The 24,592-nt window shown below is 42.2% G+C and overlaps 1 protein-coding gene across 2 annotated transcripts in view; it reads right to left on the bottom strand.

Moving 5' to 3' along the window:
• Positions 1-24,592, bottom strand: part of NEBL (nebulette) — a 346,705-nt gene that overhangs the window by 201,347 nt on the left and 120,766 nt on the right. For both annotated transcript variants that reach the window (XM_035021513.1, XM_035021514.1), the window contains exon 3: positions 24,484-24,568. In XM_035021513.1, coding sequence (XP_034877404.1) covers positions 24,484-24,568 — 85 coding nt within the window. The remainder of the gene's footprint in view (positions 1-24,483; positions 24,569-24,592) is intronic.

The following is a 24,592-nucleotide window of genomic DNA, read 5'->3' as shown; positions in this document are numbered from 1 at the left end:
TGTCCCATTGAACAATACCCACATAAACAACAGCAAACATCTCACACACAATCATCTCCCGGCAAACACAGTACATATTACATATCTTCAATTACCGAACCTCAGAATGCGAAGTGATTCTTTCCATCCAGTAATTTCAACTGTCTTTCAGTCCAGCCAGCTAACTCATGTTTTCTCACGTTTTGAACTGCACTGACTGAAATAGAATATACCTTGCCACTGAGTCATTTATTTGATGTCATACATAATTGCTCTCTTTAGTTCATCCATGTGTAGTCAATTTATCAGACAAAATGTATTTGAACTTGAAACTGACTCCCTAGAAGAGAAGCCAGAGGCAAAGTACAGCTAATGCATCTCTAGAGGGATCTTTCAATGAATTTAATCTATGGGATCCAAAAAGAGTAATTGTATCTACAATATACATTACTCCAAGCCCCCAGAATCACTGCAGTAATTGACAGAAACAAAGATGAGTCACATGTAGTTAATTCCATGTCTTTTTGCCTTCGACATTCACACTGAAAGATAAAAACAGTTTCACTGGCCACAATCTAAGAAGCCAACAGTTACAACCTGTTAAACACCGAGTTCCCTCCTAAAAGTAATTAGGAGGTGTCACTGCACTTACAAACACCTCCCCTGGCAGCCAAGCACCGATGCCCATCTTGGGCTGCAGAAAATGTTGAGGGCACTGGGAACCCCTCACCTTGGAAGCAAAGGGAAAGGCAAGAGGAAAGTGTTCTTGATGAGAAACAATCATTCCCCTCTGAAAAAGGCACAGCACCCCCTGTGACTGAGAATAGGAGCACAGGGCTGACAGAGCCTGAAGCTCAGACATCAGGAAAAAATGACGTTTATAGGCCCCGGGGGGTGGAGACAGCAAGCACTGCCTTCTTGGGAAGGAAACGTATTAGTAATTACATCAGGTTTCGTGAAGGTAGCTGCTTGACCGTCCCACTAGTGAGACAAAAGGAACAGGACGGTGGCTGTCATTCTTGTGCAAAATTAAAGCTGCCACGCAAAAGAAAAAAGGGGCCCTGAGCTTGAGCAAGGCCGAAAAAGTAAAAATTCTCTAGTTCAGTGCAATTATGAAGGGATTCACAGCAACCCCGCGCGCCGAGGAATACCAATGAGCAGCGCTATGGTAACCAAGGAGACAAATATATCAGGAAGATAAATAGGAAGACGCCGCAGGAACGAAATGAACTCCCAACTTGACTGTTCTGTATTTTTGTAAACTGTTGCTAATAACCCCTCCACATCAAAATATCCTTGAATTTCTTTTTTTTTTTTTTTTAATTTCCAAACCCTACTTTACGGTTTATTCTCGAGCAGTTTTCACACATTCCAAAGCTGACACAGCTGTTTGGGAGCTATTACTGCAAATGCTGCTCAGTTTGAAAATAATTATTTCTGAGTGGATAAGGCTGGCTACGAGCTAGATGCTGTGAGCAGCAATTCTTACCGCTGTCTCAACCCACTTACTCTTTGTGGTACGAATTCTTTCTCCTTTACAGGGTATCCAAAAAAAAATCCACACCTCCATTTTTAAAAAGGGAGCTCTCCCCCTTCCATGGCCAGCTTCCTCTACATAACTAATCTCTGCCAGCAGGTTGGAGAAGAGCTCTCTCCGGCTCATAATTCAGCCTCTACCTGGCCATTCACACTCATCATGAGCCTTGAGAGGTTGGAGACTTTTAGATGCCTCTTAGGCGGAGCAACGCAACATCAGTTGATGGACCGTGGCCACGTGGTGCATCATCATGGCCCGGAGTTTTAGGACTATTAGGAAATGCCCAAGCTTTCTGAGATACTCCCTTCCCGAGGTAGTCTACTTTACATGAAGTATACTAAAACTGCTATGTCATCTCACAAAACTGAGATCTGCCCTCCAGAATGCCCTTTAGCATGAGTATAATTTTTTATTTGATTCGTTCATCAAAATAATATGATTTTAAAACTCCGTTCTTGGCTTAAACCATTGAATATGCAGAAGAAGCTTGTGTATCTAACCATACTCATAAAGCCTTATGATTTGTTAAAGGTTTCTATAGACTTAAAAAAAAAATAGCTTTACTTGTTTTTATTTTATTTCTCTTACTACCTCCTTAAAACTCCATTCATTCAACAACTACCCAAAAAGTAGGCAGACAGCCCTTCATTGAAAGGGACTGTGAAGGTCATGAGAAGTAACGGATTGGTTTGCCTCTACTCTATTAATGTCTCCTGAGACTCCATTATGAGTCTCTAAACGCTCACATTATCACTGTGCCTTGGGTATTTCCCCTAACAAGTTAATGGATTATTTAAGCAAGTCATTTTAATAAGTCATTTTGCTATTTTCATAAATCGGAATTTCATTATGCTTTAAAAAGATCAACCAGTAATATCTTTTTTCCCCTTGTTTTCTCTTTGAACTTTGGAAGTAACAGGCCCAAGAACACCTGAATATGCCTGGTAAGGGCCCCATAATCGGGTCCTCACCTCTCACTTTCCCTTCAAGCCTTTCCCCGGGCTCTGTTGTATGTCTTTAGACACACATCATCCCTTGTGATCCTCACAACATCCGTGTATGCTGGCATCTCAATCACATTTTGCAGAAATAGACTCAAAAGTTCAGTTCCCAAAGCCACATAACCAGTAAGGGACAGCTGGGGGTTTTACCCTGCTCTGAATCCATGCTCTTTTGCTTGATCTTACAGGTTCTCCCTACCAAGTTCCAGGACTGTGCTTTTCCGTAGGCGGTGAGGCCAGCTAGCAAAGATCGGGGATGTTATTCCCAGAATGCTTTCTTGGTCACAATCCCCGAACCACTTCCAAAGATAAGAACAACAGCCACCACTTACAAAACTGATCCATATCACTCTAAGGACAGTGAAGTGAAAACATAGAAGATCCTGGGAAAAAGTGAGTGAACTAATAACATTTTCCGGGTGTCTGCCATGGATTAAGACGTGTGGAGGACTGCTGGTTCGATACATTATCGCCCACCTCACAGCGACCATGGAAGAGGGAGAGAAAAATCACCATCTTAAGATGAAGAACATGAGAGCTGAAGAAACTTGTCCAAGATCACATAGCATTAGGTGGTGGAGACAAACTGAAACCCATGTTTACCCTCCCTCTCCTCCACGTTCCACTGGCTCTCAGGGGGTTGGATAACATGAAGGCCAGTTTCACCAGCAAAGCTATTAAACTGTATAAGATACCTTCTTAAAGTGTCATATGGATAGCCTAAAAACAGAAAGTTTTACAGGGGTATTTTTGACATCCCTTAAGATGAATGGCAAAGCTAAACAAATTTCAAGAATAGCCCAACCCCTAACATGATTTTTGTGCTAAGACTTTGCTCTGCTCTCTTTCTTTCTCTGTAAACCCCAGAACAAATTTTGAAATGTGTATACAATCAACACCTGCCTTGGCCATTTTGAAAAACAAATGTTCAAATGAGATAACAATGCAGTACGTATAATCTATAATATTTGTGTAAGTTAACTATGCATCATAAAGGTTTTATTTTCAAAACTCAATATTTCTATATTGCAAATGAACATGGTTTTAGAAAGCTTTTGTCGCTAATAACTGGCTTTTTCCCCTGTCACTGTTCATCCATCCATAAGGAAGTTACTTCCCTTCCTAAATAATCATCAAACTCTTCAAATCAATGCTAATCCTGAACTTACTCCCTCATTCTCAATCCTTCATTCAAACATTTGAGTGGTGGGATGACAGAGATACTGGACCCCTGACCTATCTCTGACCACACGCATGACAACAATGCCATCTTCTCAGGCCTACAGCCTCATGGGCCTCGGCCACCTTGGACTCCATTTCACCCCAGTGGCACTGCCAGAGGGGTCTGGGATAGAGACAGAAACAGCCACAGTCTTCATTAGGCAGAGCCCCGCCACCACAGACCACACAAATCAACACACAATCTCAGTAAAAACTGTCAGCTTATTACATCAATACAACATCAAAACACACTGCCTACGGGCCCCTTTCTCCTTCCAGCTGGTTTGCCAATTGGAAGCTCCTTCAACAGAAATTCTAGAGCACCCACCCCTTTTCCCCTCACATACACTCACTCTTCATAATGTGCCTCCTTCATAGTTCTCTCTCCCTTCCTTTCCATTCCCTTGATTATCTGCTTAATTATCATGCACTTTCATTACAGCAAACATTTCCCAACTTGACTCTCTATTCCATATCTCTCTCCATCCAATCCATTTTGCTGCCTGATTAATCTCGCTGTAACATCATTTTCCACAAATCACCCTCCTGCCCAGTACATATAGATCCCCATGCCTAGTGATAAAGCCCAGCCTCCTTAGCATGCCATTCAGCTCTTCCACAACCAGCCTTATCTCTTCTGGATTTTCTGTGGGGTCACCGGTCCACTGATGGGCATTCAACATGTCTACCTCATTTCCAGCACCGCCCACAAATATCCTGGGCCCCGCCATCCCTCCTCCCACCTGTCAAAGCCCCAACTCTTCCATTAAAGCACGTCCTCCTCTAAAAGGCCTTGCTTTCTTTCTCTTTATACTCATAAATATCCCTTAAGTGTTTTCCATTGAGAGTGCTCTTAAATCCTCTTTGGTAGCAGCAGAGCACAGGAGAAAGATCACATAAGCATGCAGGCATGCATCCCCAGCGAGCCCTGCCCAACCCACGGCAGTGAACTTGCCCTTCTCAGAGCAGAGCTACTGCTCCCTTCAGGCACCAGCAGGGTTCACGTCTCTCCTGCAAAACTCTGTGCTGAGCAAAGTCAGAAACCAAGCTGGCATGGCTTTGATGCTTCGGAGCACCCAGGAGGAGCACCCAAGAGGAGCACTGTCAAGTCGTGGAGTAAATGAGTGCTCTGCTTTGCGGAGTCCTCTCAGGACAGAAAGACAAAATATGTGAGATGGAAAACATCTCTGGCAATAGAAGTTAGCTCCTGAAGAATTTAGGATGAGCAACCCATTCTCCAACACACTATGGATTAAAGTGTTTGACCAGTTCCTCGACAAATAAAATAGAGCTCCACTAAATATCAAATTTCTAATATAACAAGATTTGCTATGATCAGACCGACTTTAAAAATGTTTTTAAAATGTGAAAAATTTATCCTTCTTACACTGGTTTTATAATAAGTTAAATGGCAATACTCTGGTCAGTGACAGTTATATAGAAATAAAAAGTTTAAAAATTAGATGCATGAGATATAAGGCTATACAGAATTAGAATACAAAATCAGTAAGCTCGGAAATCATGAGGACATTTAGTCAATACAAATTTAAATGGATGGAGCAAACAAAACAACAGAGCTGTTAAAATAATAGCTGAACTGGCTAAAATGATTGACACGCAAACAAAAAGTTACTGTGCAAACAAAACCTCCAGGAACAAAAAAATCCAAACTGAGGGCCAAAATAAATAAAATAAAATAATGAGAATTTACCAGAAATTACAATTGTTAAAAATGCAAATCCAAAAATTTCACCTCCTGAAGATAACTTGGAGAAGTTTAAACCTGAAATGTCACAACACTGCTATGACATGGTATTGAAATCACAAAAATGTCATTTGTAGTAATGGTTACACTGAGATAGTCAGGCCTGCTAAGGAACATCTCCCACTTTGGGGTCAGAAAGAGGTGAGGAAGGGCCCTGACTAGCTGTGTGACCCCCAAGTAGTTTACACAACCTCTCTGAGCTGCAGCTTCTTCATCCACAAAATGAGGCCATGCTTACCTAAGAAAGTTATTGTGAAGATTTAAGGAGGTACTATACCAAAAGCCATCAGTACAGTGACTGGTTCATGGTAACCCCACCCTAAATAATGTCCATTATAGATTATGATCATTCACTCATCCGTTCTTCTAGAATCTGTGGGCAAAACAAATCTATGGGGAAAGGTCTCCATCCTCCCTGGAGCTCCACAACACAAGCATCTGGAAACCATGGGCCCTGACCGCTTGGAGAACTTGCGGGTAAGAGGGCAGTAGAAGTGATAGAACAATAAAAATGCTCTATCTAGGTCTCATACTTGACATCAGCATAAACAAATGTATAACCCAGCAGATGGCTGTGAGGAAAAACAGAAAGTATAATAAAGCCCACGGCAATCATCCTAACCTATCTGCATATTTGAGGGCTTTGAGTGTCCCAAAAGATGTCTCGGATACCCTATAAAAGCCAAAATCAGAGTTCACAGCCAGTCACAATTAAGTCACTGAATTCCGTCACTTCACTTCCCATCGAGTGACTCCTATCTGTCTGGTATACAGATCAGCAGGACCGTAGCATGGGTGAGATTGCAGGCCGACCAGGATAGGTCCGGCAGCAGGTCACACCCCCACCAGGGCCTGGAGCCACCACGCTGCAAATCCCAGTCAGGGGACACCCGCGGTCAGAGCCAAGTCAATAAGCCCAAGCAAGCAATCGGTCTCTTTCCCAAGCTTACATTTTCCTTGTTTATTCCCATCAGCAGTGCCAAAACTTTCCCAATCCTAGGACTGGCTTTTCCCATGTGGACACTACAGAGAAGCCCAAGTGTGTGGACAAGAAAGAAGGGGGGGGGTCCCTCTGAGTAAAGACTTTTCCAGTGTATTTCAACAACCATTTATTGATTGCCTCATGTGAGCCTAGAGATGAAAATAAGAACTCTCAGGAATGCTGAATTTTCCTAGCCCCACAAGAAGTACACACCAAACTGACTCTACGTCAGGATTCGAAAAGTGTTTTACCTCCACTCATCCGGAGACACATCTCAAGCAATGAGGAGCGACGGTCCCATGTTCCCTTGCAAGCTCTCCTTTAACTGCCTCTGAGGCCATTAAGCTTTTCACATTTATTCAAACATAAACATGAACGTTTCCCCTCTAATGTCTTTTTTCTCCCATAATAATCTGTACTCTAATTCAAAGAAATGCAATTTCATCGTTGGTTCACCAGGCTGATGTTTGAGAAAAGACCATGTAATGCAAACCATAATGACTAAGGAATATAATGAAGACTACACGGCAGATGATTTCAAGCAATGCAGTCATTTACTATAAAGAGCTTCCTTCCCTGATGAAAGGTTTTTAAAAATTAAGCTCTAACTACAGCCATGAACCGTTCTATGTAGAATGCTTGCCTGGGACGGTATCACCATCCTCACCATCGGTGAATCTCGGACTCAGAAAGGACTTTGGCCACTAGGCAGAGGAAAAGGGAAAGGTCAGGCAGATGGGGCCGAAGGGGACTGTGGCCACCACGACTTATGTATTACTTCCACCATGAAGGGTTGGTTTGGCCCTAGCATGACCCAAGTGAACGATCACGCAGGGGCCCCTAAGCTACAGTTGAAGTGGGTGGTTTAGCTTAGTGCCCAACGCCACACTATGGGACAATGCTGGTTTTACTTATGTTCTCAGTCAAAAGAGACTTTTCCTGGCCTAAACAAAGCCTATCACCTTCCCCGTCTACACAGGGTCACAGGATGCTGGACCTCCCACAAACAACAGAAGTCTCTGCAGAAAGAGAAGCCATTCCCACATAAAGGACTGAACAGGAAGCCAGCACTAGCAAAAGAGAGTAAAATATCTATATAAAAAAATCAAGTGGGCTTAGAATCTGTTTAAATCTAAACTCTGAGGGCTCCTGGGTGGCTCAGTCAGTTAAGCGTCTGACTCTTGCTTTCGGCTCAGGTCTTGATCTCAGGGTCGTGGGATCGAGCCCTGCGTCGGGCTCTGTGCTCAGCAGGGAGTCTGCTTGTAGATTCTCTCTCCCTCTGGCCTCTCCCCCCATGTGTGCTCGCTCTCTCTCTCTTTCTCTCTGAAATAAATCTTTTTTTTTAAGATTTTATTTATTTATTTGACAGAGAGATAGTGAGAGAGGGAACACAAGCAGGGGGAGTGGGAGAGGGAGAAGCAGGCTTCCCGCTGAGCAGGGAGCCCGATGCGGGGCTCGACCCCAGGACCCTGGATCATGACCTGAGCCAAAGGCAGACGCTTAACAACTGAGCCACCCAGGCGCCCCTCTTTTTTTTTTTTTAATCTACACTCTGAACACATTTGGCGATGGAAGGGTTAAATACTTATTGCAAACAGAAAGAAAGCCTCTGGAACAAGAAAGTCATGTCCCGAAATGGATGTAAGTCAGCCAAAGTTTTGCATGGAGCAGAGGACAACCCGATAATGTATCTCTAGTCTTTCTGGGTGCTGTGTCATGGAGACTGACAAAGATCAGGAATAAAGCTGATGTGCTTAAGGGAAACCAAGTAGTACAATGAAAGCAGAGAAGGAAGGCAGTGGTCAGATGGTCATGAATGTCCACGATGGGAGCCAAGGGCTGAGGATGAGGGCGGGAAACACAGCAGAGAGTTGGAGAGCCAGCAAAGCATCCCCTTCTTAGCTTCTAGAGAGCCCACTTTCTCCCCAGAAAGTAGCAGACAAGATGTCAGAGACATGAAGGTTGTCAGGAAAAAGCTCATCTACTGTCAGACCTGACTTCCCACTCCACGTGTGAGCAGATAGTAGAAGCTCAATGTTCCTTGGCAAGTCAACACTCCCCTTCAAAACTAAGTCTTTTTGTTTCTTTTTAATAGTCATATGTTTTGTTTACCAATCGAAAATACAAACTGGCTTCCTTGCTCTGTTAGATAGCAATTTAATGTACCCTTTCTCTACACCCACTACACCAAAGATCCAAATGGGTTCTCTAGTTTTCTAATTACAACTACTTCTCATCTAAGGATTGATCTAAAAAAACACTCACAAGAAAAAAACAAAGCCAGCTTTTTTTCTCTGTAAGTAGTTATCAGGGGATTTGTTTGGTTAGTGGGCTTTTCTGTGTTTCTTTTTTTCCTTTCCAGAGAAAAAAAAAAGTACTAGGCTCAGTATAAATGCCAACCTCTAAAACGAAGTAGCTACTTCTTAGACAAGAGGAAAATATCTCTGAGGTGGGAAAGAAGGAGGTTTTTTAATGTGGATGAAGCATTGTACTTTTAAATGTTAATTTACAAGAGTCTCACTAATGTGAGTCATAAAAAAATTACTCACAAATAATTGTAGCAGAGTTTTGCGTTCCATGCAGGGAAAAAATAAAGGTCTTCTAGAATTGCAGATAAACACCAGAAATTAGTCATCTAGCACTTAGTTCCCACCTACTGTGTGAAAGCCTAACTGTAGAACATTTACCTTGTCAAAGATCTATTCAACAATCTTTATATTTTATGATACAAATGAATTTCTAAAATCATAAATCCCCAGAAAATTAAAGATTTAAAAGTCAATTAATCAGGTTTGTTTCCCACCCGATTCTCCTGACTGACCTCCCACGCGGTCCTGCTGGCACTTTTTGGATGGGACCAGCTCTAGGGTTATTATGCTCATGCCTACCTCATGTCTTACTCCTGTTCAATTGTCTCTCTGCCAACTCATGTCTCCACTGTTCAGCACCTCCCCTGTCCCACGATCATTCCTCTCGTGTTGGTTTCCCTAGTATTCCTTGAAAGGGTCTTTTGTTACAGTACCATGTGATAACATGCACATTTGAACCACTTTCTGAACTAGATTGTCCTTCAAAGACAGAAATTATGACTCTTCCTTCTGTATCCCTCGGGGTATCTAATACACAGCTCTGAAACCAACTCTACTCAATCGATGATTATTGATTGAGGGATGATGTCATGGGTTTCCTGCATCGACTTGGGGTGTACATATCCTGCTGTGGAGATAAAAGGTTCTCAGACAGGGCCTTTCTAATCCGAATAGTTGTTGTCTACACAGGTACAATCACATGAGCAATGTAGAAAAATGGTCATGTAGTTCTTATCATGTGAACTACTAACCTTCCCTTCAATTATTTTGACATTTCAGATAAAAGGGTTGGGGAAGAAATGTGGGAAAGGGGATAAATCTCAGATATCTTAAAGAATTTTCAGTTTTTGTCTCTATTAGGAATGTTTAGAAATAAAACAAAAATTATCCAAAGAATCAAGAATTCTCAAAAAAAAACTTTGCATCATGTGTGCATTCCAATTTTACTTCTATAGCTACAAACAACAAAATACATCATAACCTGAAATTTTCTCTTCTATGCATGTATATACTTACTCTGTTACATTAAAAACGTTTGAATTTGACCATCAGATTGTTGATTCTTCAAACCATTTTTGTCCCTTTCGGACCTACACTGATTTCCTTGCAGTCCAAAAGAAATTGTGCGTGTTTGGTAGTAACAAGTTTTCTCTTAATAAAATCTCTTCTAAAATGCAGGCATTGCTAATGAACAGAAAGATGAAAATAAGGTGCACCTGGGTGGCTCAGTCAGTTAGGCGGCCGACTCTTGATTTTGGCTCAGGTCATGATCTCAGGGTCCTGGGTTCCAGCCCCGAGTCAGCTCGGTGCTCAGCAGGGAGTCTGCTTGAGGATTCTCTCTGACCCTCTCCCGCTGCCCCTCCCCTTGCTTTCGTGCTCATTCTCTCTCTCTCTTCCTCTCTCTCTCTAAAAATAAATAAAAAGATGAAAATAAATAAAAAGCTATTTCAGTATTAGAAAAATTTTTATAAGAGCACCTGCTGAGTCAAATACCTAAATGTCTTAAAATTGAATTAAAGAATCCCTCCTCTTATCTCTATGCCCTTGAGCTGGAACTGGAGCAATGCCATCCACTTTCAGGAGCCTAGTACAGCAGCACAGAACTCCAAGGATCCTGCCTTACACATTCAGGTCAATCCTACAAAGCAGCAGGATGAGAAACCAGTGAACGTGGGCCAACTTCCACATGGCAAGATAGCCAAAACCATACAGAAAAGGAGTTCAAAGATACGGAAAAGTCTTGGTAAAATTCTGGGGGTAAAAACGCCAGAAGGCCTCATTATTTGAAACCAAATTTGATGGAAGCAGCTCTCAAAATTCACCTGTATAAGAATGACAAGGGGCACTTGGTAACAGTGAGGATTTCTGAACTCCGTCTGGGTGGGTCTGGGGCCAGGCCCGCAAACGAGCATCTTCAACATGCTCACCAGTTAACTGTGACAAAGGAAACCCCAATTTTGAGAGATACTGATATATAGGAAGCACCTCACACACTTCTTTTTCCTCTAAAATCTTCTCTGTGCTGTCCTCTCTCAAGGTCTTTGGGCATTTCCGAAGAAAAGCTGGGACAGTTAGACAATAAGATATTTAATCAAGCAAAAGCAGGAAAATCAAGATGCCACTCCAAACAAATTCTTAGGTTCTTATCAACATGAGAGCAGCACCTACGCTCTCCATTTTACACATCCACAACCAAGTAAACAGAAATGTAACAGACGAAAGGGAGGAAGCTCAAATGCAGCTGCAAACAGTCCGTTTTATACACACACACACACACGCACATACACATGCACACATACATACACACCTACACACATGCATATGCACACACATATACATACACACCTAGACACAAACATATACATGCATACACCTACACACTTAGAAACATATGCATATGCACATACACACACATACCTACACGCATGCACATACACACATATACACACCTACACAAACGTGCACACGCATCCACACACATATACACACCTACACACATGTACACACACGTACATACTGATGCATATATATACACACACCTGCAGACATACGCACATGCACAGTTACACACACCTAAACACATGCACACACATACACAAACATACATATACACATACACACATGTACACATACGTGTGCGTGCATAGACATACATGTACACATAGACACACACACGCACACAAATGGTTCAGTTCTCTACTCCCCGGCCCAAAACCTAGTCCACACATAAAATAGACATCCAATAAGAATTTGTTAAAAACCAAATAACTTTAGAGCAGTAAGTCACAGGAAATTCATCTAATAAGTTAGCAGGGAGATCCCCGGCTGGACAAATGGGCCAAGTAAGTCCCACCAAACTGAACTGAAAAGCTCTAGTGTCACTGACTATGAAAGAAGTCAAAGAATGTACTGTCAAATGCATATCAGCAAATATGCTTCTAAATCATTATTTTATTTCTTTTTACATCTACCCACATGTATGTATATTACATATATACAGTTATGTTTATATACATTTTTTCCTCTTGGTTTGGCTCAACCAGTGTTAACAGCTAGTATATAGTAGTCCATATTTTTCTCCCTACACATATCATCTCCATCAGACATATGCAAATACAGACATAGATATGCATACACATGCACACAGGGAAAGTTTTAGAATTTATACACTTTTCTCTATCTGTATTTCTTATTGAACAATACCACATGGGCATTCCTACAAGGCATCTGGTCTACCTCTATTTCATTCATTCTAACGGCTGCATGATATTCTAGGGTATGGATTATCATAATTTATTCTATTACCTTGTTGATGGACTTTCACTATGTTTCCTTGTTTTTGCTACTATCAACAATGCTGTCCCAGAGATCCTTGTACATATGCCTTATATGCTGATGATTTTGTTCATACAACAGAAATTCCCAGGAGTAGAACTACTGGATTAAAGAACATATGTATTTTTAAGTTTTAGCACTTATTGCTAGATAGCTTTTTTTAAGGCAGCGACATTTCACATTTCCAAAAAGGCTACTATTTTAATCAAGATAAAATAAAACTGTGCTTAGAAGGCAGGGAATCCATTATCTTTCTGGGACAATCCTCTAGTCTCTGTTAACCTCTAAACTCATCCAGTCCTCTTCCTCCCATTGGCCAGTTTGGCCCCTCCCCCTAAAGCTTGGGACTCCAATGGCCTTCACTCTCCCATGAACGGCCTGCAATTATGTTCTAAAATTGACATATTTTTGCTTTTGTACTTTTTTCAAAAGAGAAATTCAATGGCTTTCATCAAATTTCCAAAGGGGCACCTGACCTAAAAAGGGTTAGGAGTCTCTCCTTTGGAGTCTGGAGGATAATAAGAGGGTTGGGTATTGTAGATGACAAGATTTAATTCTCTCAATGACAACCAAAAAAAGTGGATTTTATTAGAGAGGTCTTCCGGTGTCCATAAAATAATCAAAAACATTTTTCATCCACATTATTTTAAGAAGAAGCAAGCTCTACGAATAGTTTATAAAAGGGCATGGGTGCTTAAAAATGGGGGTGGGGGGGACATGGGTGTTGGGAAACAAAAAACAGAGAGAACTATTTCCAAAACCGGATAAAAGGTCATTTCTTCTCCGATATATTGTTTCTCAGAGCAGTTGATATTTGATCCATGTAAGAGTCATTCTGGGCTTCCTTTCAAAGAAGGAATAAACATTTCACTACAGTGAGAAGAGAAAGCTAAATGGGGTACAGAAAAAATAAGAGTTCACAGAATTTGGGAGAAGATCTTTTGAGGAGACTCAATAAACCCCGCTAAGCCAGGAGTTGTATCTTTCCTCGGTCGCTTCTCTGCCCCCAACTGGGGCTGGCTTCTCTCCATACACCCTCACCTTGAAGGCAGGCAGTATCTGACCAAAGGAGGTATTCAGTAAGCATAGATTAAACCAGTAAGTAACTGAAGCAGCTTTATATGAAATTAAATTACAGGAAATATGGATAAGTCCTTAAATGAGATTTCTTTGCTAGTAAAAGTTTGAAATCAAGAATACCATGATTTTTCTGGTTAATGGCAAGAAAGAATTAAAAAGGCATCTGTCGGGACACCTGGGTGGCTCAGTCGTTAAGCGTCTGCCTTTGGCTCAGGTCATGATCCCAGGGTCCTGGGATCGAGCCCCACATCGGGCTCCCTGCTTGGTGGGAAGCCTGCTTCTCCCTCTCCCGCTCCCCCTGCTTGTGTTCCTGCTCTTGCTATCTCTGTCTCTGTCAAATAAATAAATAAAATCTTTTTTTTTTAAGGCATCTATCTGTCCACCTCTCAAGAAAGTGTCTAATTCTTCATTTTTTTTAAAGATTTATTTATTTATTTGAGGGAGGAGGGACAGAGAGAGAGAGAATCTTAAGCAGACTCCGAGCTGAGCATGGAGCCCAATTTGGGGTTCAATCTCACAACCCAGAGATCAAGACCTGAGCCGAAAGCAAGAGTCAGACACTCAACCAACTGCACCACCCAGGGCCCCTAATTCTTCATTCTCATTAACTCCTGATTTTCATGAGATTACTTTGTATTGTTCCTACTTCATTCATGCATTAGCACTCTCATCATCAAATGGTATGATATAATCCTGATGGGTGCTTAGCATGGTTATTAAATAATAACCACTAAATTAATAAATCCCTGGCCTGTAGTTTAAAATCTAAAACAAGGGACAAAGATGAAACAGGTATTTAAAAAAATTAAGTTAATTAACAAACTACCGATAGAATAATTAACAAATTACCATCAAAATGGATAAAGCTTGGGCACCTGTGTGGCTCAGTCGTTAAGCGTCTGCCTTCGGCTCGGATCATTTATTCCCAGGGTCCTGGGATCGAGCCCCACAGCAGGCTCCCTGCTCTGCGGGAGGCCTGCTTCTTCTTCTCCTGCTCCCCCTGCTTGTGTTCGCTCTCTCGCTATGTCTCCCTCTATCAAATAAATAAAATCTTAAAAAAAAAAAAAAAAAACAGATGAAGCTGTAACTGTGTTTCTGCTTGTTATGTTGTGGAATGAGTGGTTTGTCCTCTGAATGGGCATATTTTGAAAAAGATCTCATTACCTCACTTCCAGAAATAATACTATCTCCGTTAGACTTTTTCACTTTTGCTCTTTCTGAAAACATATGGAATGACTAAAAGACACAGGAATCTCAAAGCCAATCTACATGATGGGAACACAGATTGCGATGGTGCATCTGTTTCAGTGTCCGGCAGTGAATTAAATCATACTTAGCCACTGATAACAAATAAAGAAAAAACACTCCATGATTTCTCAGCCTTTCAGGATTTCAAAGAGACTATTTTCTGAACATTGTCTTTCCAAGTTAGCTTTATTATATATGTGTATATATGTATGAATATATATGCATATTACATACATATGTATATACATGTATATAAATACATGCATATTTTATATGTGTGTTATGTGCATGTATACCTATACATATATGCAATATACATATACATTTTATATGTACTATATATATAGTACATATATATAAGAGTTTAAATGGTATCTCTCTAGAGAGTAAAAATATTCTCGAATGAAAAGTTTCAGAGCCTTGGCAATTACCCAATCCCAAGGAAATCTTGTTAAGTATATGTTCTCTGTGCAATAGCAGAAACACAGTGAAGAATTATTTTAGTGTTAATTTTAATGATTTATAAGCATTATAGCGATTCTAGAGATAAAGAAAAAAGACTGTATAATGGCTCTAAGATTGGCTATTTAAAAATAGGTTAGGATCCTTGGCTTCACTCTCCTTCACTTCTTTAGCTTAAGTAAGAATGTGAAATTTGGTATATTTGGTTGTTTGATGTCTAAAAGTACTGTGTGCCTGGGAAGCTAAATCTATAGCTGGAGATGCTTGTTAGATTTCCCTTAGTAGATATTTGCAGATTATAGATCCCCTTGAAGTAAAAACAATTCCACATAAATAGAAACTCAGTGTGTCAGTCAAAGGGAGGCCAAAACTTCCCTTCTAGTTAGGAGCAAATTCGTGTTCATTTAATTTCTGACTTACCATCATCTTGACCCTTGACTTCAAAAATCAAAAGAGAGGCAGGGAGGGGCGCAGGAAGGGAGGGAAATTCAAATTGTTCTCTGCAGACATTTGGGGAGGAGAAACACTCCATTAAAAGAACACAATCAATGTTCTCAGAAGCGCAAGTAGAGATCTCATCTGAGAATACAACACAATGATTGTTCCAAATAGGAGCTTTTTAAAAGAATGAAGCCAACAGAGTCCTCCTTCTGCACAGCATTCAGCAGGCCAAATCTCCATGTTTACAAGGCCCCTGCAGAATCCCAGTGGGCAGCCCTTCTGAAGTCAGTGGAAGCTAGAAGCGAAGTTCTGAGATAAAGTGAAATGATAACTAAGCCAAATAATTTTTGATAAAAGAAAACACAAGTACTTTATGAGAGTCAAAACACGAGGTGCACAAAGAAAGTCTACTGTGCGCTGCTGGCTGCCATCAAGAGGTTTTGGGGGTTTTTTTAGATTTTATTTATTTATTTGAGATAGAGAGAGCGTGTGCATGAGCAGGGGCAGAGGAAGAGGGAGAAGCAGACTCCCTGCCGAGCAGGGAGCCCGATGCGGGACTCGATCCCGGGACCCCAGGATCATGACCTGAGCCGAAGGCAGACTCCCAACCGACCGAGTCACCCAGGCGTCAAGAAACCTCTTCTGAATCCAATACCGGACTACAGATTTGGTTCTGTTGCATGGTTCCATGACGAAGCAGTGATTTCACAGCAGCATCCTCCATTCAAAAATACACGATTAGGGAAAAAACATATTAATAATTAAGAGTATTGAGAAATATTCAATCTCATGAAGCTACTAACTGAATGAAAATGGGACTGCTTTAGATGAGCCTCTCTGTCCTGAGCAGCACCATCTTTAACCCTGGAGCGACTGCTTGAACAACTCAAGATGGTAAGGCTCAGTGGAACAAATGGCTTCTAGAAAGGACAAGGAGGTGGTAAAAAACAAATAACACTGTAGGGAGAAAACACTAACGGTTAAAGTCCAAAAGCTACCACATAATCAATCAAAGCCATTCAAGAAAACAATTTAAAATAAGAAAGCATAAAGGAAGTGAGCTAAAATAACTAAGACACTTCCTAAAAGTATACTAATATGTACAGTTATTCTAGTTACTTCTATATAGAAAATTTGAGAAATAGAACTAAAGATGAGACTAGTTGCTATCAGTGGATGGATATTATGACTGTAGCTATTTTTATGTTCTTTTGTCCTCTGCTATCTTTAAACATGTTTGGTGCAAAATTAGACATATCTTCCAACGTGAAACTGATTTGCGCATCAACTTTCTCAGACCTCTGACCTTCAACGAGTATCTGAGATTAGTCTGGAGAACAAGCTTTTAGAGGAACAGTCAAATGAAAGGGAAGGTCTGACAATTATTATTTTGTCAGACAAAACAAGAATGGCAATTCCTTTTCTTTAAGTTCTTTTAATCTTTGCTAACCTGAGATGTTACTGCAGAACATTTTTGTACTACAGTCAAGATCATTATAACTGGAGGGAATTCTAAAAATCATCTAGTACAACCCATTATGTTATGTCCTGAAAAGATCAAAGGTCAAGGGTACCTAAGTCACACTTGGTGGCAGAGGCAGGACTCGAACCGAGATCTTTTAATGGCAGGCCTAGTGCTCTATTTTACCAAATAAAACCAAAGGTTAGCAATTAACTTACAATATATTCAGATGCAAAATAAATGTCTATTTCCCACAGCTGCTCTGCTATTCCTCACAAGTACCCATCACACTAAAGTGGAAGGAACTAACTTTAGTCGCAGCCATTAAAGCAAATCCATTCGATGATTTAAATAACTTAGGTATATTGAGATTTTCTCCTGCTTCCTGTCTCCGCTCCAATATGGCATTCAAGCGTGTGTGAGCAAGGAGTGAAGGAAGAGGGAAGTCTTGAATCCACTTTCACATTCGCTCTTTCTCTCTTCTCGCTTTCGCCTCAGGGGTATCTCCTTTTCCGCTTGATCACTAGCGCCCTCCGCTGAAGGCTGTGGCTGGTGACATCATGGTGTATTCTCCCCCTGGCTCAGAAAAAGCCTGGCAGTACCACCTGTCAAATCCGTCCTTCCTCGCTGAGATCTATGACTTCTCCCCACCTGCATAAGCTACCCTTGGCTACAGGGACACGTTGTTCTGACAGTGGCAGCTTCCCAGCAAGTACCCTCGGCATTCCTCTGCAAGATGAGCTGGGACTTCCATCACCTTCCATGCCACATGAGACACTGAGGTGCTAGGAAACACAATTCAGGTTCTCTCCATGCCTACCATGCTGTGGAGGCTCACTGTTCAGGTGGGAAGAAGTCTGGAGCATGTCTTGTGGGGTGGTCTTCTCTGCGTCTGGCTCTCCATCCACCTACCATGCCTCCCCACCTCTCCTCTTGGGGACTTCAGTCAGAAGAGAAAGGGGGCTCATGTTTCCAACTGATTTTTCTGCCTTCTTCCTCCAATCTACCGCGGCCAAAAAGGGATGGACCGCCCTCTTTACATGGGGACCATATTTTATCCTTCTCAAAGTGGAGTTTACTCATCACCTTCCTCTAGAGCCATAAATGTGAGGTGGTATGGCAGAACATGATTTATAGAAGAGAAAGATGAAAGACACATTCATTGAAGAGTGTTAAAATAGTCACCTCATCATAGCTGTTATGGTCATGATCCCAGAGCCACAACTTTGATAGCCTACATATTCAAATGCCTCATTGAAGGACCAGTCATCTGATTCAGGCCCACAGAATAATAACAAATAACCTGTAGGCTGGCCACCCAAAGTACAGGACTCACATCCTCCACCATGAGCTGTGGGAATGATGGAAAGGGAGATAAGATGAGCCAGGAAGGCACCAAAGAACCAGTATGCTGGGAGCCCGGGACCAGATGGAAAGAATATGGGTCCTTTCCGGAGGCTGAGGAGTAGAAGGCCAGACCCCTGTGAAGAAAAGCTCTAAAACCCCCTCATGACACAGCAAATCAAAACATTTTGGTTATTTTGCTGTCTGTCACAACTGACGTTTTTGTCTCTTACATCATTTTATCCAAAAGCAAGATAAAAAACAATCTGACTTGTGGGAAATCATGAGGGTTAGAGTTGACATCTGCACAGCATGCTATGTTCCCTGGAAGAAATGTGCCACATCAAGTGAATTAATATTTCTCCTTTGAAGTTCTTACTCCCATTCATCCCTCCCTATATGGGAAACATATCTCTCATCATTTTCGCAGCCTCGAAGCCCTGCTAAGAAACATGTCGAAGCTTCTCTCCATGAACTTTCACCCTCACATACATGAGAAAGTGCTTATCGCAGGAAGTAAAAAGCATCGCCATAGGATCAGAATGGTGCAAAATCAGAAGATGGGAACTATAAAGCTGCCAAAATTGGGTTCAAAGAAAAGAGAAAATAAAAATGCACATGTGGAAGGCTTCTCGCCCAAGAATACAACAAAAACTACCTGGAGATAGTTTTAGAAGGTTGAGGTTATCGGATGAGATAAGGAGTGGGAAGAGGACCCAGGGAAGAGCAAAGGAGAGTCAGCTAAGTTCAGGAAGTGGAAACCAAGAAATTGGTGGGCATTTAGAAATGGAATCCACAGCCGGGCGGGAGGCAGCCAACCCGACTGAGACCTAGTTACTCATTTGTCTGCAGAAAAGTACTCAGGCCTCCAACTCCCTGAGAATGTTTTAAAACATAATTAAAACCCATACCGCTCTCTCTGCAGATCTTGTCACAACTGCAATGTTACCTATTTTTTATTAATTTTTAATTATTACCATCCTCTCCCCAACTAAACCACAAATCCCCAGAGAGTGAGGACTTTACCTGGGTTTTGCTCACTACGGTGTCCCCAGTGTGGCCTGAGATTGGTGCTCTGTGGGCAGGTGACATGTAGGTCAGATTTACGGCTGGGTGGGGGTCCTCGGGATGGGATCTGAAGCATGCAGAGGATGCTATCCAAGTATCTCCCCAACTGTCTTTCCAACAGTTCCCGAGTCAGAGTTTCATTGCTTTGAAGGAAGTCAGTCTTCCTTCAAAGTCTACCTAACGCAACATGCTTTAGGTAGGTAGTTAATACCTTACCGGATGGCTAGATGGCAGATAACTGAGAGAAGTACCCTCCAGAAATGCACCCATAGAATGAGGAGGTGCAGAAAAGTGCCAAGGGCAAGCTGGAGAACGAGAGAGCATGCCACAGCCTGACCTCCTTGAGCTTCCAGAGGTTTATATTAAACACGTGTCTTCATATGCCCCAAAAAGACGTCTAACGATTATGTTCCCTATAAAAAACCACGTTCCTTCCTCACACTTCCTGCTATCCTAGATTGTATTCCCTGTGAACCATGTGTTTTATGCCTCCACAGAGACACGGAAGATTAAAAAAGAATCAGCGCAGATTACAAAATGAAGACTCAAAGGTTGCAGGATGATTTGTATTCTCTCCATAATCATTTTCCATCTTTCATCTTATCAGCACTCATAAATTACACACACTCCATTTAAGAACACAGTGAGCCCAAAGTCTCTATTATTTTCAGCATGATTGCAAACAGCTAAGCCAATCACATAAACTAAGTGGGGATGCAGTTAACATTGCGTCCTCGCCATGAGCAGTGTTTCACAGAACTCTGCCCTACAGAGGGCCAGGGTTTCCGAAGACAGTCACCCCCTGGCCCTGGGAGCAGGGAGACGAGAAGCACACGGACGGGGAGCAAACGGGGGTATGGCCACCCTTCGTGTTGGCCTCAATGACCCCACTTAGTTCTCCTTTTACAGAGGCCTTCCCCTCATCATGCCACCGCTTTAAGAAGTCTGCACACCCCTGATCCAGGCACTCAAAACAGCTGTGCCTTTACTTCCAGAAAGAGTATGCTACACAGCCTGAAAAAGGAAACGTTTGCAACAGCATGGTATTAAAATAATACATCAAGAAAATGTTTCTCCTAAGGGGCTTTTCATGTCACTCAAATGTTTAAACTTTAGGGATTCCCCAGCCTACAAAGAGTTCGTGTTCCAGTTTAGTTTGTAAGGCAGGGCTTTGGAACTCCCGGCTCACTTTCCTACAAAAAGAGGATATTACACCGGTCCCCAGGCTTGCAGCAGTGACAGCCTGATGCCCCACAGGTGAACTCTAATGTTACTAAATGCCACTAGGAGTCGAGTTTTACTTTTGCTCCTTGTAGAGTGGGCTACCGTGGGCCAGTGGGGGCGCCCAACCACTATTTACACTGTTTCTGTGAAGCAGTCCATCCGTGATCGTGACGAAGAGAGAGTTAGTGACAACGGGGTGCTTCCCCCCTAATCCCACCCCCCCCCAGCTCAACTGCCCAGTGCCAGGGCAGCCCCTGTCCCACCGCAGCTGGTGGCTGGCCAAGCAGGCGTGCACCTGTTGTTTGTAGGCGGGAGAATGCCTGGAAACCACTGCCTACCACCAGCTCGAAAAAACTAACTCATGGTTTGCTTGTTTATTTTCCAATATTTCTCACCATTTTATTATGACAATCTGGCACCTAATATAAATCCCCAAAAAAAGCTTGAGAGGGTTTAACACTTAGGGAAAAAAAATTCTGGCAGTGTTTACAACCCTCTCTAAAAGACAGGGGGAAAAAAAAGATAAAGGAAGAAAAAGGAGAACATAACAATGCATATCTATAAATAACTTTTTAGGTTGAACCACAATTTGGTTTTTGTTTTTCCTTCATTTTGGCTCATTTGACAAGCTAATGAACTGAAAGAAAAGAACTAGCTTTAACCAAACAATGCTAAAAGAGGATTTCAGAATCTCCAAACTTAGGAGCAGATTTGACTCATTTAGTATCACGAATTATTACAAATAAGTAAATAAAATGTTAATAGTTGATTTTCCACCAAAACTTTTGGGCTGTTCAGATTTCTTGATGTCAAAACACTAAGGTACTGCTCTGCCACAGAACCAAGTTATTTAAAACGCTAAAATTAAATCAATTGCCATTAATGAATATGACCATTTGGGTAGATACCTTTCTATGCCTTTGCAAAAGCAGAAATGCTCTTATAGAAGTGTTTTCATCTGTCACCCAGAAAAATACCACTGCTAATAAAAATGAGGAAGAGGAGGAGAAGGACTTCTTCGTAGGAGTGACTTTCATACTTTATGCAAAATTCTACCTTTGCATACACTGCACTATAACCTTGCACTACAACTATTTGCTTATGGATCTCCTTTTCCAGGTGCCTTCTGAATCAAGGGACCAGAGCACTGGTTAAGAGTGTGGGTAATGAGGGTTCACAGATGTCGGTTCTATTCCAAGTTCAACTCCTTACTAAGTTTGCAAGGACAAGTCATCTAAAGTCTCTAAAGGTTGAGTGCTTCATTTAAATAAGGATAACTGGGGCGCCTGGGTGGCTCAGTCGGTTAAGCGTCTGCCTTCGGCTCAGGTTGTGATCTCAGGATCATGGGATGGAGCCTGTGTTGGGCATGCTGCTCAGTGGGGAGTCTGCTTCTCCCTCTCCCCCTCCTTCCCCACTCGTGCTCTCTCCCTCTCTCTCTAATAAATAAAATCTCTTAAAAATAAAATAAATAGGGACAATAATCATAAATACGTGTCTCATAGGGCTGTTTGAGATTAAATGGAACAATACGTGTAAAATTCTGTGCCCAGAATATAGCAAGATTGATGATGATGATGACACCTTGATATCCTCAGTTCCCTGCACAGTTCATTGCAAGGGTACATAGTCAATACGTGTTTCTTCAATTGAGTTGAATTTCCCCATACTATCTGTCTGAAGAAGCCCTACATTTCTTTCTAGAGATGACACTGGAACAAAATCTGGAGGAGGATCCAATGCCTTCACCTGACCACTGCTTGGAGACCCCATGGCACTTTGTGCCGTCCTGCATCAGCTCTGTCCCACCAGCCGATCAGCACCTTCTGAAGCTTGCAAGCTGCTCCGTGACAGAGAATAAAATCAGCCTTTTGTAAAACAGTGAGTTCCCTTTCTCTTTGCATTTCCACAGCCAGGCCCACACGCGGGAGGAAAACAGTAAATGCCTGTTCCTGGTCCCAGCTCAAGGCACCTGTCACCACTAATTGAACCCAAAGGGAGCGGTATGCCTTCCAAGGAAGGAGACAAGTGTTTAAATCCAATCCGTTCTCAACCTTCAAGACTCCACTCAAATCCACCTCTAGGAGGAACCACCGACCAGTCCAACCCACACTCATCCCTCCCTTTTGGGATCCTTATTGTAAATGAAAGAGCGCCGTCCGGGGGTGTGGGGGGAGGTAAGGTTATGTTAGTCTTGTTTCCTCACACACCCTATGAGCTCAGTGAAGGGAAGCTCAACTAATTATGAATTCTTTTGCACAGAACAAGGACATGTAATAGGCAGGAAACAAATATTTGATCGCTTGATTTAGGTCTGTTTTCCAATGTGCTCGAAGTACTTCTCCCGAATTATCTAATTAATCCTAACTTGATGAGAAGAAAGGCATATTGGATCTGCACAGGCTGGAGCCAAGTCCTGGCACCCTCCACGGTGTGAATGAGCAGGGGTGTTCTTGTCGGCTCTGCAACACTGCCTCTCCTTGGCCAGCACTCAATTTTTTGAACTAATGGCTTAGCACACAAGAATTAGCATTTTACAAAACCAAAAGCTAACTGCCAACCAAGTCTTCATGGTGTTGTTAACCGACAGCAAACTCTACTTTGAGTTCTACTTCCTTCAACTAAATGGATTGGGAAATGGTCCCAAGACCCCCAGAAAGAGGGTGGAGGGAACCACAATGTCCCCTGTGAACACATCAGCTTGCACAGAAATAATGAGATCCGCTACAACTAGCATTTGCAAAGCCTATTAGCCAGGTTCCTCTTTCCTATGCAGATTCTGCAATTCTCTTTTTTTCATATCAAGGATTTTCAGGGACCCTAGTAAAACTAAAAAGCCTTCAGAGTCATACAATCTGTTAGCTTTCAAAATGCTTTCACACCTCCCCACCCAAGATAGGTAGACCAGATAACATAGACGGTGTCATTTTCCAGAAGCATAAAGAATCAGAGGGGCTGGCCCCAGGTCCCAACCCATGAGCAGCAGAAGGGGGACCCCGAATCAGCCTTCCCTCGCCCCTCCTTGGTAGGGTTTTACTCCACGGTTGACCAAAGGGCTGCAATGTAGTCGTTCGTCGTATTCCCACAGTGTGGCAGGCAAGATAACTTCTCTGAAAGAGAGAGCCCTGTGTCTCTTAAGAGATGGGGTGTCCCTGCAGAAAATATTGCCATTTAAATCCCTAGTCTTCACCAGTGTGTTTCACCATATTGAAGGCAAGTTCTCATCCAAAATGGTTGAGTGGGAGCCAACTGTGGTGTTCTAATCTTTGTTCATGCTGTCAGTGTGACATATGAAAGAAATATGAATAAAGTGACAGGATGAAAACAAAGCTCGTGGCTGGTGTGAGATACACAGACAGGGTGTCAGCGCCACACGCGCTACAACTGGGTCAAGTTAACACCTCTTCTTTCCCCTACATATGCGGTGTGGAAAAGCTATTTATAAAATGTTTTTAAATATTTAGGACCAAATAAATCAATATTGTTGGGAAACACTTACTCTGACCAGAACTCATTTAGTTGCCCTAGTCCCACGTGAATAACAGAACCGGGAATGTCAGGATGATCCGAGCCCAGGAATAAAACAGATGTGCTCTGCTTTCACGGAGAACGCCCTCCCGCGGCTGCCTTCAGGCTCCACCCCCGCCGGGGACCAGGCAGAAACCGGACAAGGATGAAATCTCAGAGGACTGGCCTCGTGACTTCTAGTTAGTACCGACATAACGAAAATAGGCTTTCGAGAAGTTACCTGACTCTGCAATTCACTTTGCTGTTTCAGGCGAAGGTTTTCAGGCGTATCTGCCACGGTAGTGAAGGACTGCTTTGGGTAGTGTCTGTGGAGACATTTTTTAAAAGAA

This window comes from Mirounga leonina, unplaced genomic scaffold, assembly GCF_011800145.1.
Source record: "Mirounga leonina isolate KUSES-001 unplaced genomic scaffold, KU_Mleo_1.0 Mir_175, whole genome shotgun sequence".
In the NCBI taxonomy this organism is placed as follows: Eukaryota; Metazoa; Chordata; class Mammalia; order Carnivora; family Phocidae; genus Mirounga; species Mirounga leonina.
Note: the sequence above shows the minus strand (reverse complement) of the source record. Positions and strands in the feature narration are given on the sequence as shown.